This window comes from Podarcis bocagei (assembly GCF_964188305.1).
Source record: "Podarcis bocagei genome assembly, chromosome: 13".
Classification (NCBI taxonomy): domain Eukaryota; kingdom Metazoa; phylum Chordata; class Lepidosauria; order Squamata; family Lacertidae; genus Podarcis; species Podarcis bocagei.
Genome location: NC_138138.1, coordinates 22,718,361 through 22,730,240, shown reverse-complemented (window position 1 = coordinate 22,730,240; position 11,880 = coordinate 22,718,361). Strand labels below are relative to the sequence as shown.

General features: G+C 45.0%; 2 protein-coding genes across 6 annotated transcripts in view; both read right to left on the bottom strand.

Moving 5' to 3' along the window:
- HOXB3 (homeobox B3) overlaps positions 1-11,880 on the bottom strand; it is an 88,514-nt gene that overhangs the window by 37,798 nt on the left and 38,836 nt on the right. For all 5 annotated transcript variants that reach the window (XM_081166679.1, XM_081166681.1, XM_081166676.1 and 2 more), the window contains exon 2: positions 4,606-4,849. The gene's annotated coding sequence lies outside the window, so the exon portion shown is untranslated. The remainder of the gene's footprint in view (positions 1-4,605; positions 4,850-11,880) is intronic.
- Positions 8,241-11,090, bottom strand: HOXB4 (homeobox B4). The gene is made up of 2 exons (XM_081166881.1): positions 10,542-11,090; positions 8,241-8,741 (listed from the first exon to the last, which is right to left on the bottom strand). Exons 1-2 carry the CDS (start codon positions 10,960-10,962, stop codon positions 8,401-8,403), a joined length of 762 nt encoding a protein of 253 aa, XP_081023007.1. The 5' UTR covers positions 10,963-11,090; the 3' UTR covers positions 8,241-8,400.

Below are 11,880 nucleotides of genomic sequence, written 5' to 3'. Positions count from 1 at the left end.
TGTTTCCCACCCCAAATCTTAATCGCAGTATTCTGGGGTGGAAGCGTAACGGCAGAAAACAAACGCGGTTCGATTCCAAACGCCTTTGCTTACAAGTAAAAGCTGCGATCTTCCAGGATAAATCAGTCGGGACCCTTTTGCCAAGCGAATCAATGGGTTTGTTCGATGGGAACATTGCAAGTCATTCTGACTTTCGTTCGAACGTACTTCCAAGAAAGGGCTCGTTGGTTTTGCAAATCCCACTGATTTTTCAGCTGCATCCCATTCTAAATACTGGGAGGAAATCCCACTGCCATCAGTGGGGCCTGCTATCGCAGAAGAAAGGGGTTTGGGAGAAATCTTAAAATGGTTCGAAGCCAGCGAAGGGAAAGAAGAGGGTTTGACTGCAAGTGTTCACTGCCGTGAGGAGACATTGCTGAATAATAATAATAAAAAGTTGGGCTTTTTTGGCCCACTTAAACAACTGATTTAAAAAAAAAATTACAGAGGAGATAAAAATGGAGAGAGAGCCAGAATAAGATTTCGATTTTTTTTAAACCTCGCGGATTGCTCGGAGACATTAAAAGAGAGGCAAAGTGATATTTATAAAAATATATATTTCTTAAGAAGAAGAAAAGTGAGCAGAAAAGAAAACATGTCTATAATCCTTGGGTTGCAAAGGAAACAAAAATCCGTCTGCTTCCCCCTCCTTCCCTCCCCCCTTTTTTTTGTTAAAAAAGAACAACTTTGATTTTAAAAGATGTTTCTGTCTTCTATAGTTCAAAGGAAAGGAAGCGCCTCTTCTCGCCCTGGTAGGTGCGAGAAACAGAGCGGGGTTTTTCTCTCTCTCTCAAGATAAAATGAACGTTTATATAGTGGGAAAGGCAGATTGATTTACGAATTTAAACACGCCGGTTTTATTGGGGATCATAAATCTGCCAGGGTGCTACCGATCAAACTGAGAAAGCTCCCAAACTCCGCTCCCCTGGCCAGCTAAGATCCACGCCTCTTTCTCTGTCATTGAAAGGGACGTTTCCAAAGGGAAAGGTAGAAGGGTTGTAACATAGATCCGGTTTGTGGGAGGGTGTTTGCGCCCGCGCACCCGCGTGCGTGCAACGTGTGTAGACAAAGGAACACACGGAGAGAAGAAAAGGGAGATAAGGAGATAAAGACAGGGTTTATATGTACATGCACTGATAATAGTGGAAATAATACGAAGAAATAACCATGTGTAGAATAAAGAAGGGGGAAGAGAGAGAGTCTCAGAGCATATGCAGACTGCCTTGGCCTCGCCACTAAATAAATAAATCACAGGCTCAGCCCATCTGCGACTAGGGAAAACCTCTTTTTAAAGAAGGATACAGGGCAGCCAGTAGGCGCAGTTGCTTTCAGACCACACAACTGCAGGTGGCGTTTTCACACGTGCACTGCTGTGCGCGTTTGTTTTTAAATACAAATCTATGTTGCGCCAGTACAAAGAAGATGAGCCACCAGAAAGAAGCAGATACCTACATACATACTGTACATACAAACAAATGCCATGTTCTATATCTCACAGTAGACCACCTGCTCCCCTAAGCTCTCCTTATGCAGTTGTCTAACACCAATAGTTCTTCCTTTTACCATCCACCAAAATAATATATTAAATATATATATATAACTAGTCTGGGATGGGGAGCTCAGGAAATAGCTGGCCACCTTGCGCTATTAGGATGGTGACCTCATTGCAGTGTTTAGCACCTATACTGCTTTGCCTACGGAAACCTGGGACCTTTAGGGTGGGATCTTGCTACAACAGCCACCACCCAGCACCCTTGGTGGTTGAGATTTAAATAACAGTCCAACTGCACAACCAAAAGTAAACATTTTGCAAGGGGTGACAGAGATCTCCTTCTGGTGAGCCTGGACAGACGGGTCCACAAACCACTTAGAGTAGATTGAGGCCCAGTTTGTGCCACTGGCTTCACTTTAAACAGATCTAAATGCCAGTACTCAGGTATTAAGTGAGCTGGAGATGAAGATGAAATGTCCACATCTGGGGGAAAATATTCAGCCTCTGGACCACTTTGTGGTTCATGTCCTCACTCAACCTTATAGAAGGCTGCAGGTGGGGTGGTATAAATGGGTCTTCTGATATATTTACAACAGGGTAACATGAAGGAAAAGTCGCTCCTGAGCACAAAGTTTCATTTCCATGTAAAGTCAGGGTCCTCTCCCAGTCGCTGTAAAGAAAACGTCATCATAACACTGCATTTTCCTTTTGAAGAAGTCTAGTGGGCCTGAATATTCCACAATGTATGGTGATCTAAGATCTCTAGAAAATCATTACAATAAACGCTTGAAATTTATCAGGGGGAAGGGGGGGGTGGAGAGAGAAGCCTAATACCTAAAGGAAGACAAAAGAAGGTCAAGGCAGCCATTTTAACAGAATAACAGTGCGAGTTTATGCATGTCTTCTCAGAAGCAAGCCCCATTGAACTAAACGGGATTTACTCCCAGGTAAGTGGCATGTAGAATTACAGCCTTAAGGTGCTTTCCTCCAGCCCAATAAATAAACTTGTTTATCAAGGAACCCATCAACGACACCTTTTGTAAAGGGCTCCTTGCTTTTTCTTAGAGCCTTTGAACCCATCTACCAGTGAGCGTTGCTAACTGCTGTTATGACATTAGCTTGACTTGAATAAAAGGTAGAAAGAATGTGAGGAAGGGGGTGAAGATGAGAAACAAGATGGGGTGCCGAATTCATGGCCTGGTCACCCCACCTTTCCATTGCATGCATGGCACACATATAAATCACATTTAAATCACATGACTTCCCCCAAAGAATCATGGGAACTGTAGTTTTCCACTCACAAAGTCGCAGTTCCCAGAACCCTTAACAAATGCATAATTATTTGTGTGTGCATGCTTTACACAAACTTAGCTCTATGGTGCGCATGCAGGTTCCCTTTTTCAGCAAATCTGGGTGTCACCCTAGAGTCACCCAGCAAATCTAGGCACCAGGGACTCAGAAATTAATCTGAAAACCACGTATATCAGCATACTGCTCATTGTTCTTCCAGGGAAGAAGAAGGTGTAAAAGCAGAAAAAGGTGGCTAGGCTCCTATTACCACAACAGCCACCACTGATGAAGACTGTGATAAAAATAATAATAGTCACTGTACTTTGCCACACAGGGATTGCACCTATTTAAAACGAAAACCCAATAGACCAAAAGTATGGGGGACTGCACGATGACAATGCAATCCTATGCATGCCTACTCAGAAGCAAGTCAAAGGGGACCAACTCTCAGGTTAGGCGTGTATGGGATTGCAGCCTCAAAGCCAATCCATCAAACCGGCCAAAATTTAGGCCATCTCCCATTCATTTCAAGGAGGATTGCGCAGGAGAACTACCTGCTGGACTGTGAGCCCTAAAGAAAGCTAGGGAATGAGCAACAACAAAAAGCCATAGCCTCCGACAAGATAATCGGACTGGAGGAGGAGAAAAAAGCCAGGCGCCCACACACACAAAAGGAAAACCGATAGACTAAGGAAAGCAGAGGTTGGTTGGTTCTCTGTATTGCTCTCGTTTTCACGTTTGCCTCCGGAGTTTGCTTTAGCCCGCCCCTGTTTCCGTGAGAGCAATGCCACCGAGCACAATGTCCAGTCTTGAAAAGGTCAAGGGGTTTTGAGGGGTCATTCTGTAGCTGCAATACCAGGCTAATCGCTTAGAAAACGTGTCCCTTGGATGAACTCCATCCTCACTCCGCAGCTCGCCAGGGTCAGATCTTAACTCCATTTCTTCTAATATAAACCTTCCCCCCCCACCTTGAAATGCAGATGGATAGATCATGGACGGACGCTCAGACAACCTCTTCACTCACACCTCTGCTGGCGAACCTTCAAAAACCCGCGCATGAATACCAAAGGCAATATTTTAAAATCAAAAATTAAGTAGCCACGCCTCCTCTGTATTATCTGCAGTTATGGAATATGTAACATTGCATTATCCTTACAACATCCCCTGGCATAAAGAGTTCTAGAACAACAGTGTGAGGGTTCCCAGCTACTCCAAACCCACGGAAAAATAAAGGCAGGACGCCCTTTTAGAACAGGCACCTATTTTATTCTAGTACCCAGTCTCCTGCCCCCCCTCATCCACATTGTCTTTAGAAAATAAACAAGCATTCTTCACAAAAGCCCAGATGTTAAAATCACATTTAAAAATCAAACCATTATAATTCCTTTAAAACATCTCTTATTAGCAGTCTTTTCTCTTCTTTCTTTCTTTCTTTCTTTCTTTCTTTCTTTCTTTCTTTCCCCGCCTTTATAACTCCATGTGTTGTTTCTTTTAAAACAACAACAACCACCAGGAAGGGCTTCCTCTTAAGGCTGCAAACTCATCTAAGGTTGCAGCCCTATGGACACTTACTTGGGAGTAAGACCATTCAATTCAGTGGGATTTACTTCGAGTAAACGTGCTGCATAGAATCGGGCTTCCCAGGGCACGTTTTTAAGAGCAGAAGGCATTTGATGTTGTCCCCGCCCCCTCCATCCTTAAAAGCGAAGCAATATATAATTTCAAAAGAACAAGCCGAGCCTTAAAAAAAAACACACAGAGAATGTTTGGGGTTGTTTTTTTACCTTTTTAGCTTCCCACATCTTTTCTCCAGGCGGTTAAAGGTGGTGTTCATGTCTGAAGTAGAGTCTTCCATTTTACAAAAGTAAAAAGTAAAAAAAAAAAAAGTTCAAGTGTCTGTGTGTGTGTGCATATATATATATCTATATATATTAATATATAGATATATATTTTCTCTTGAAGATATCTTGAAAGATTCAAGGCTCCTGGGTACTCTTTTTTCCCCAACAGAAGGTCTGCGGAGGTTTGCTGTTGAATAACAATAGGAAAAGGATAAGTATTTGAATAAAAGAAATGATTAATGATTTTTTCGGTATAATTCTCACATTTTTCTCAGCTTCTGTCTGCTTACAATGCTTGTGAACTTTTAGGGCCTATAGAAATCTCCACCCCAAATCCTATTCACCCTCTCCAGCTTTGATTTGGCTCTATAGAAGCTACATTCTTACCAGCATATGCTTTTAAAAGTTTTGTTTGGGGTATGTGAGAGAGGGAATGCCTTGAAGTAACCCTGAAAAGCGCAAGAGACATGCCCCCCAGCACCACTGAAATCAATGGAAACGTAGCCATCGGGAGAGGGATACTGTCTCCAGCTTCCTAAAAATCAAACTTATTTCCGCGTAAAAATAAATAAAATCCTGGCATAGATTAGGGAAATACACGTGCAACAACACCCTTCTTTTTTTACTCGCAAGTGTCCCTCAAGTCCTCATTGCCAGGAGGTAGCTTTCGTGCATCATAAGAAACAACAGCAAAATGCCTAAGGGCTTAATTCACATGGTGTCCTCAAGTATCGACCCACTAAGGTCTGCTGTAAGGTGAATATGGACCAGAAACCAACCGAAGGTACTAAAAAAATTATTGGCACCAAGTTCTTATGTGCTGCGTTGCAAGGCCGCTGTTGTCCCAGGACATCCTGCAAGCATCGCAGTACTGTACTCGAAAGTTAACCCCATTCATTTCAATTTATAGTACTTTCAAGTAAAGAAGTTCAGATCACACCAGTGTTGGCTGCCTTGGATTCATTCTGCAGTAGCCCTATGGTAAAAAAATCCTGGATTAGGTGAGGAGTGGATCGTGGCCAGTGGTTGCTTGTCCACAACAAGCCATTTGCTCTACAATCACTCTCATGGCTTTAAGGAGTTGTTCCACAGTAAAAGGGGTTGTGAATCCGAGGTGCTGTGAAAATCAATAAGGTTGTTTTTGTCTGTTTAGTTTTTTGCACTGACTCCCATAGAAAGAGTTTGCCATCTTATGTGGAAGAGGAGGTTATGCACACGCATTAAAATTAAGTTCACAGTGAGCATGGCGGATTGGGCCATCGGTATCAACCCCATCGAGATATATGTTCTGATAGTACAATAAAGCAGTAACGTAACACATGATTTGAGTAATGGATAGCAAGTGGCCTAAGGGAAGGTTCCTGGAGTATTTTAACCTTCATGTGGAAATTACTTCCTGCGCACTACTCAAAGCAAGACCCAGCAGGAGCTTCTCCTGCACACGCTCCACTGAAATGAATACGACCTCCATTGCAATGGAGCGTTTGCAGGAGAACATCCCGCTGGATTCTGCCCCAAGGTACAAACCGTGTTAAGACCGTATTAGGGACAGGAGTAGGGATTTTAAAAGAGAAAATTACTGTTTTCTTTGCATGGTCTCTAATCCGTCTCCAAACACACACACACACACAGACACACACGCAAAATTTGTAACTTAGAACTGGAATGCTATTTCGTCCTAAACAGTATTTTCGATACTTTGTATGAGAAAGAAAATGAAAATTAATACAAGAGCTATGGAGCACAAAAGAAGTCATTTGTCTTCTTGATTATCTATTTGCTTGTCAGAGTTTGAGCTATTGCAGCGGCTGGCTCCTTTGTAATATAAAAATACACAGAAAACCTGCAAACACCGAGAAACATCTGTGCAAAAATTATGGTCATTAAATGTATTAAATACCTTGAAGAAGGTAGCTTTTCTCGGGACGGGGGGGGGGAGAAAATAAAAGACAGAGAAGAAACATCTCTTGGAAAACACACTGCTGCTTTATAGTCTCAACATCCAGGTAGAAATTTAACGATCAGACTACTATTTTAGTTTGAACCAGTTTGGAAAGCAAAATGTAACCACATTAATGCATGCTTAGAGGAAATAAATCACCTCATATAAGGCTTAGCTGTAGTTAAGGAGGATATACCCTATGGTCAAACATCTTTTGTTTCCATTAGAGGAGTGCAGGCTTGGAAACTGACAACAATAAAAACCTGGTCGAATCGAAAAGGGGTCTGCAAAAGTATCAGAACAAAGGAATAGTGTCGCGACTATTTCAGATACCCTGAAAGACACGGACAACCGTATTCACCATAAATGCTTTATTTCGGGGTTGTTGTTTTTTTTCCACCGTGGCTGCTGCTATATACATGTTCTTATGGGTATCACACAAAACAACAAGAGGTAATTATACAGAACGAAAGGAGGGGAGTGTTATATCCCCCCCTCCCTCAAGTTCTCTGGAATCACACCATTTCGGAATGTCATATACAGTATAGGAGAGAGAAGGGTGAGAGAAGAGAATGAGGGGGGACAAGAGAGAGAGAGAGAAAGATGGAAAGGGGGGGGGAGAGAGAAAGCGAGAGCAGAGAATACCCATATTCCTTTCCTCACGCCTTACTTCTCTGGGGAATTTCCTGAAAATTCATCTTTATCTTCACATTCATTTCAAAAACTGAAGCGAAGGCAGCGAAGGCGCATCCTTATTTACAAAGGAACCAACCCCCCCCCTTCCATTTTCATGGCTGCTGGAACCCAGATGGCCTTATGCTATAATCAAGTTTATAGACTGAAATGCACTGCCCTTCTCCGCTTTCCAGGTCTTCCAGGTTAGATAATTAACCTGAAGTACTTCCCTGCCGCCTTTAAATTACATTGCTTCTTCCTCTTTTTTTTTATTTTGTGTCCTTCCCCGATTCTCACCGCGCCCCCACCCCGCCGCAGCCGCCGCGTGATGCCCTTCCTTACTTGGAATATTACAATATTTATCATCCAGTAAAGTCCTTAGAGGGCTGTGAGAATTCTATTTTCCCCTTTCGAATCCCTCTCCTATCTAGAGCTGTGTTTAGCAGATGCCAACAACACTTTTCTGTCGCCTTGTGGGTAAATGGCTGGGTTTAAACTGGGGTTTCTGGCTAGTGGGGTGGGTAGGGTGGAAGAAGCGGGTGTTCGAAAGGGGAGAGAGAGAGAGAGAGAGAGAGAGAGAGAGAGAGAGAGAGAGAGAGAGAGAGAGAGAGAGAGAGAGAGAGTCCAGTTCTCCTTAGGTGAAACCGGGCCTCATTTATTAAAGACGACTCTAGCTGTCGCGCTAATGGTTGGCATAAGGTCCTTCGTTTGTACGCGAGAGTAAACATGACAAATGGGCCCGAGTTTGGCTTGATTAAGGATGAAAAAGGGATCCATCTTAGCCAAATCTGAAAACCCCATCTCCTATAGAACAGAGGAGCTACCCCCCCAAACACGGCAACCCTGCTTTCCGGCCAAAGAACTAATCCCCCCTCCCCCGCAAAAAAAACCCCAACCCTCTCATCCTTCTTTGTTTCTTCTCCCCTCGTATAAATAGTGGTCCCAGTTCACCCACCCCCTTGTCCCCTCCCCCCATACGCCCCCATGTTTCTCCCTCAGGAACAGGAAAACTACCAGGCCTCCCACCCTTTCACACATCAGTTCTTAAGCACACAGATCTGCACACACACACGTACGCACGCACGCACACACACTCGCGGGCGGCCACGCTCAAAGGCCAGTTATAGGGTGGCGGTGGTCGGGGTGGCGGTGGGGTTTGGGGTTGGTCCATTGGTTCGGTCCTGGGCACCTCCTCCTGCGCCTTGCGCCGAGAGGCTGGCTGCAGAATTGGAACGGATCTTAGTATTGGGCAACTTGTGGTCTTTTTTCCATTTCATCCTCCTGTTTTGAAACCATATCTTGATCTGGCGCTCGGACAGGCAAAGCGAGTGGGCGATTTCCACCCTCCGCCTCCGGGTGAGGTAGCGGTTGTAGTGGAATTCCTTCTCCAGCTCCAAGACTTGCTGCCTGGTATATGCTGTTCTGGAACGCTTCGGCTCCCCTCCCGCGTAGTTGGGGTTGACTGAATGTAGAAACACAAAAGGAGGAGTGGGGCAGGGGAGAGAGAAAGAGAGCAGGAACAGGGAGGGGAGCAGGGTTGGGGGGGGAGAAGATGGTGGGGAGCGTTACTCTTCTTCTGCCCCTTTAAAACGAAACAGAAACCACGAGCTTCTCTTGGAAAAAAGGCTCCTGGAAGACGCCACAGCCCTTTACAAAACAAGTCCCCCAAACCACACCCCTCCCCCAGCGACACTCTAAGAGCCTGGATCTTTACCTCCTACTCGGAAAGGAGACCCGTGGGAATGAAGTCCCACGAAGCTTAACCGTGTTTGCTCCCATCTAAACGATCGTAGGAATGAGTCCCATCGAACTCAGTGGGACTGTAAGTCTCTAATATCTATCCACACAGGAGGGGAGCTCAGCAGGGCTTACCTCTGGGTAAAGAGGTCTAGGATTGGACTGCCCGAATGCCAGCCATTCCTGTGGGTGTATCCAGAGTTTACTTTTAGAACTTTGAGGGTTACACAAGGTTGATTCTGATCGCTTGAACGAGTGTCTCCCTGTCTGACCTTTCCTCCCACCCAGTGTCTCCCAATGCAGCCCATTCACTGCCTAAATCTTCGCGTCTACCTTCCTGCTTCGCTGCATCTATGTTAAGCCTTACACAGCTCTTTTTAAAAAACCAAACAACCACCAATCTATTAAAAGCCAGGCTGTTCTCCTGGTCCAGAGGTCGCCTAAGTCCTCCAAGCTTAAACGGCAGTGTAGAGTAATCCCATTGGAATCATTGTGGTTACTCCAGAGGATAGATCACAGTGTTAGGTGAAAAAGGACGAGAGTGATAGCGAGACGAGGGGGGGGGGTTGCATTCAGCTATGAACCCTAACATCACGTAACAGCCCTGCACTCCGTTTTACAGCCTCTGAGTGTTACTAGCCTTTGGGTAACTAAATGTGAAGAGACAGAAGGAAGGCCGAATGCATATATGCGTATCAGAACCCTAATAATGCATCAGAGTCTTGAGTGCGAAATAGATCTACAACTTGCTCTGCAGTTCAGTTTAGCCTTAATGCTTGGGTTGAACTAAATACAGTCAAATCGCTGTCGCTAAATAGGCATAAATTAAAATACACCGACTTAAGCGTCTTGAGGATCGAGCTAGCGAGCTGCCTAAGGCTCCTGCACGTGTACGAAGGAGTTGCCTGTGCACCTCAAAGTTCTATAAAGTTTGCCCCACATGTAAGACAAACAAACCCCTCGATCGTAAGACAAGCAACCTTCTTTTTCCCCTCTGGGAAGTCATTCCCATTGAAACCCACGAGACATCCTTCTCTGAAACGTTGCTCTGAAGGGACCATCTTAAAACAAACAACCCCCCCCAACCCCCAGCCTTGGAGAATGGCAAAGTAGAAGTTTGCTGAAACTCTCTACTTCAATACAATTTAAGCCGACAATGAAAATAAAAGACCCCGTACCTCCTTCAAACTTTTCCTGGGGAACGTTCTCCAGTGGAAGGAAAGGAAGAAAAGAATAAAGGACGGGGGTGGGGGGGGGAGGAAGGAAGGGAAAGAAGGAAAGAAAGAAACTGGAGGAGGATGTTAACAGGGACTTCAAAGGCAGTTGGCCAAGAAGAGCAATAAAAATTTATGGAGGATGTAATTATAGCGCTCTGCAAACAGGGAGACCATAAATCTCCAAGGGGAATGGTTCTTTTACAACGGGGGCAATAAGCTTTTCTCTCTCTCTCTCTCTCTTCTTCTTCCCAACAAGACTTTGAGGTGCAGGTTAGTATAAAGCGAACGGCACTTTAAGGTTCACTTACCCGTGCTAACATGAACCTTCTTCATCCAAGGATAAACTACCGGTTCTTTGCAAGAGGACGGGCTTTGGTTGAGAGAGTTTTGGCTACAGGAAGGCGGTGGGCTTGGCGTGATGGATTCGCAAGTGTGGTTTGATTCGGAGAGATGGTTTTGAAGTCCAGCTGGAGCATGGACACGCTGGCTCCTGGGAGACAGGACCGATGCCGGGTGCCCAGAGCCCTGACATGGAGGATAGGATGGTTGGTTACAGGCGGACCGCGCTGGGTACAACGCCTCGGGTTGAAAAGAGTTCTCCTCTCGCCTCTGGCCGCCGAAATATTCCGGAGAATGACTGGGAAGGTAATCGTGCTGGGAATATTCTTCGCATGGTGGGAATTTGGGGTCCACATAGTTGGAGTTGATCAAGAACGAACTCATGGCCATTAATTTTGGAATTGCAAAAGGGCGCGCGCGCGCCGGCACGCACACTCCCGCTCACTCACACACACGCACACCCCAAAAAATATACTAAAATTTATTCCTATTTCTTTCGGGGCCCCCTCCCCTTCCCCCTTCTCCCTTCCTTCCCCTCCCCTTCTCACTCGTTTTCCTGTTTCGAAGAGCCCTCCTACTTTTGCCGTCAACTGAACAAAGTTAGATGTCCATGTGACCCCAGGAACCAATGGAGAGGTTTGCCTGGGATTCCCGGATAAGGAAATAATCAAGAAGGGGGGAAGGAGGGGGGAGGACGCTCTTAGCCTTTCCGTTGCCAGCACATAGTCAACTTGGAAGCAGGTTGTTTTAAAGTAAATTGGACTTAACTTTACATATAAATGCACTCAGGAACCTAGGCGGGACTCAGCATTGCGGAACAGTTATCATTATTTACTTTTTAAATATCAGGATTTATATAATTTCATATCCCGAAGAAATCTATCATTCCATAGCCAAGAGGGCACCACAAAATCCAAGTGCCCCCACCCGGTGCATTGACTGAATTAAAATCACTGGCGAGCGTGCATGTGAGAGTGTACACACACGGTTCCCCATGGCAGAGTTTGCCTCGAAGTGAAAAAGCAAAATAACAACACATGTCGTCTGAACAACTAGGAGACTGGGAGGAAAGGAAATATTCTCCTCGGTTTATGATGCATTAATCTTCTAGCTCCTGCCTAAATTTTGGTGATAGAGCCCAGCCGGTGGCAAAGATAGATAGAGCTCGTTTGAGATCGATAGAAACGCCATTAACTAATTCGGGTTACCCATCCCTTTAAAAGACAGGTTCTGGTTTAGACTGGTTCTCCCCCCACCCCGGCCAGGAGGAGAAAATATATTTTAAAAAGTATGGAGACAGAGGAGCAG

Excerpts from the sequence above, each read along its gene's own strand:
- HOXB4 (XM_081166881.1), bottom strand. The coding sequence starts at position 10,962 with ATGGCCATGAGTTCGTTCTTGATCAACTCCAACTATGTGGACCCCAAA. Across the intron at positions 8,742-10,541 it reads GAAGGTTCATGTTAGCACGG|TCAACCCCAACTACGCGGGA; the intron begins GTAAGTGAACCT and ends TTCTACATTCAG.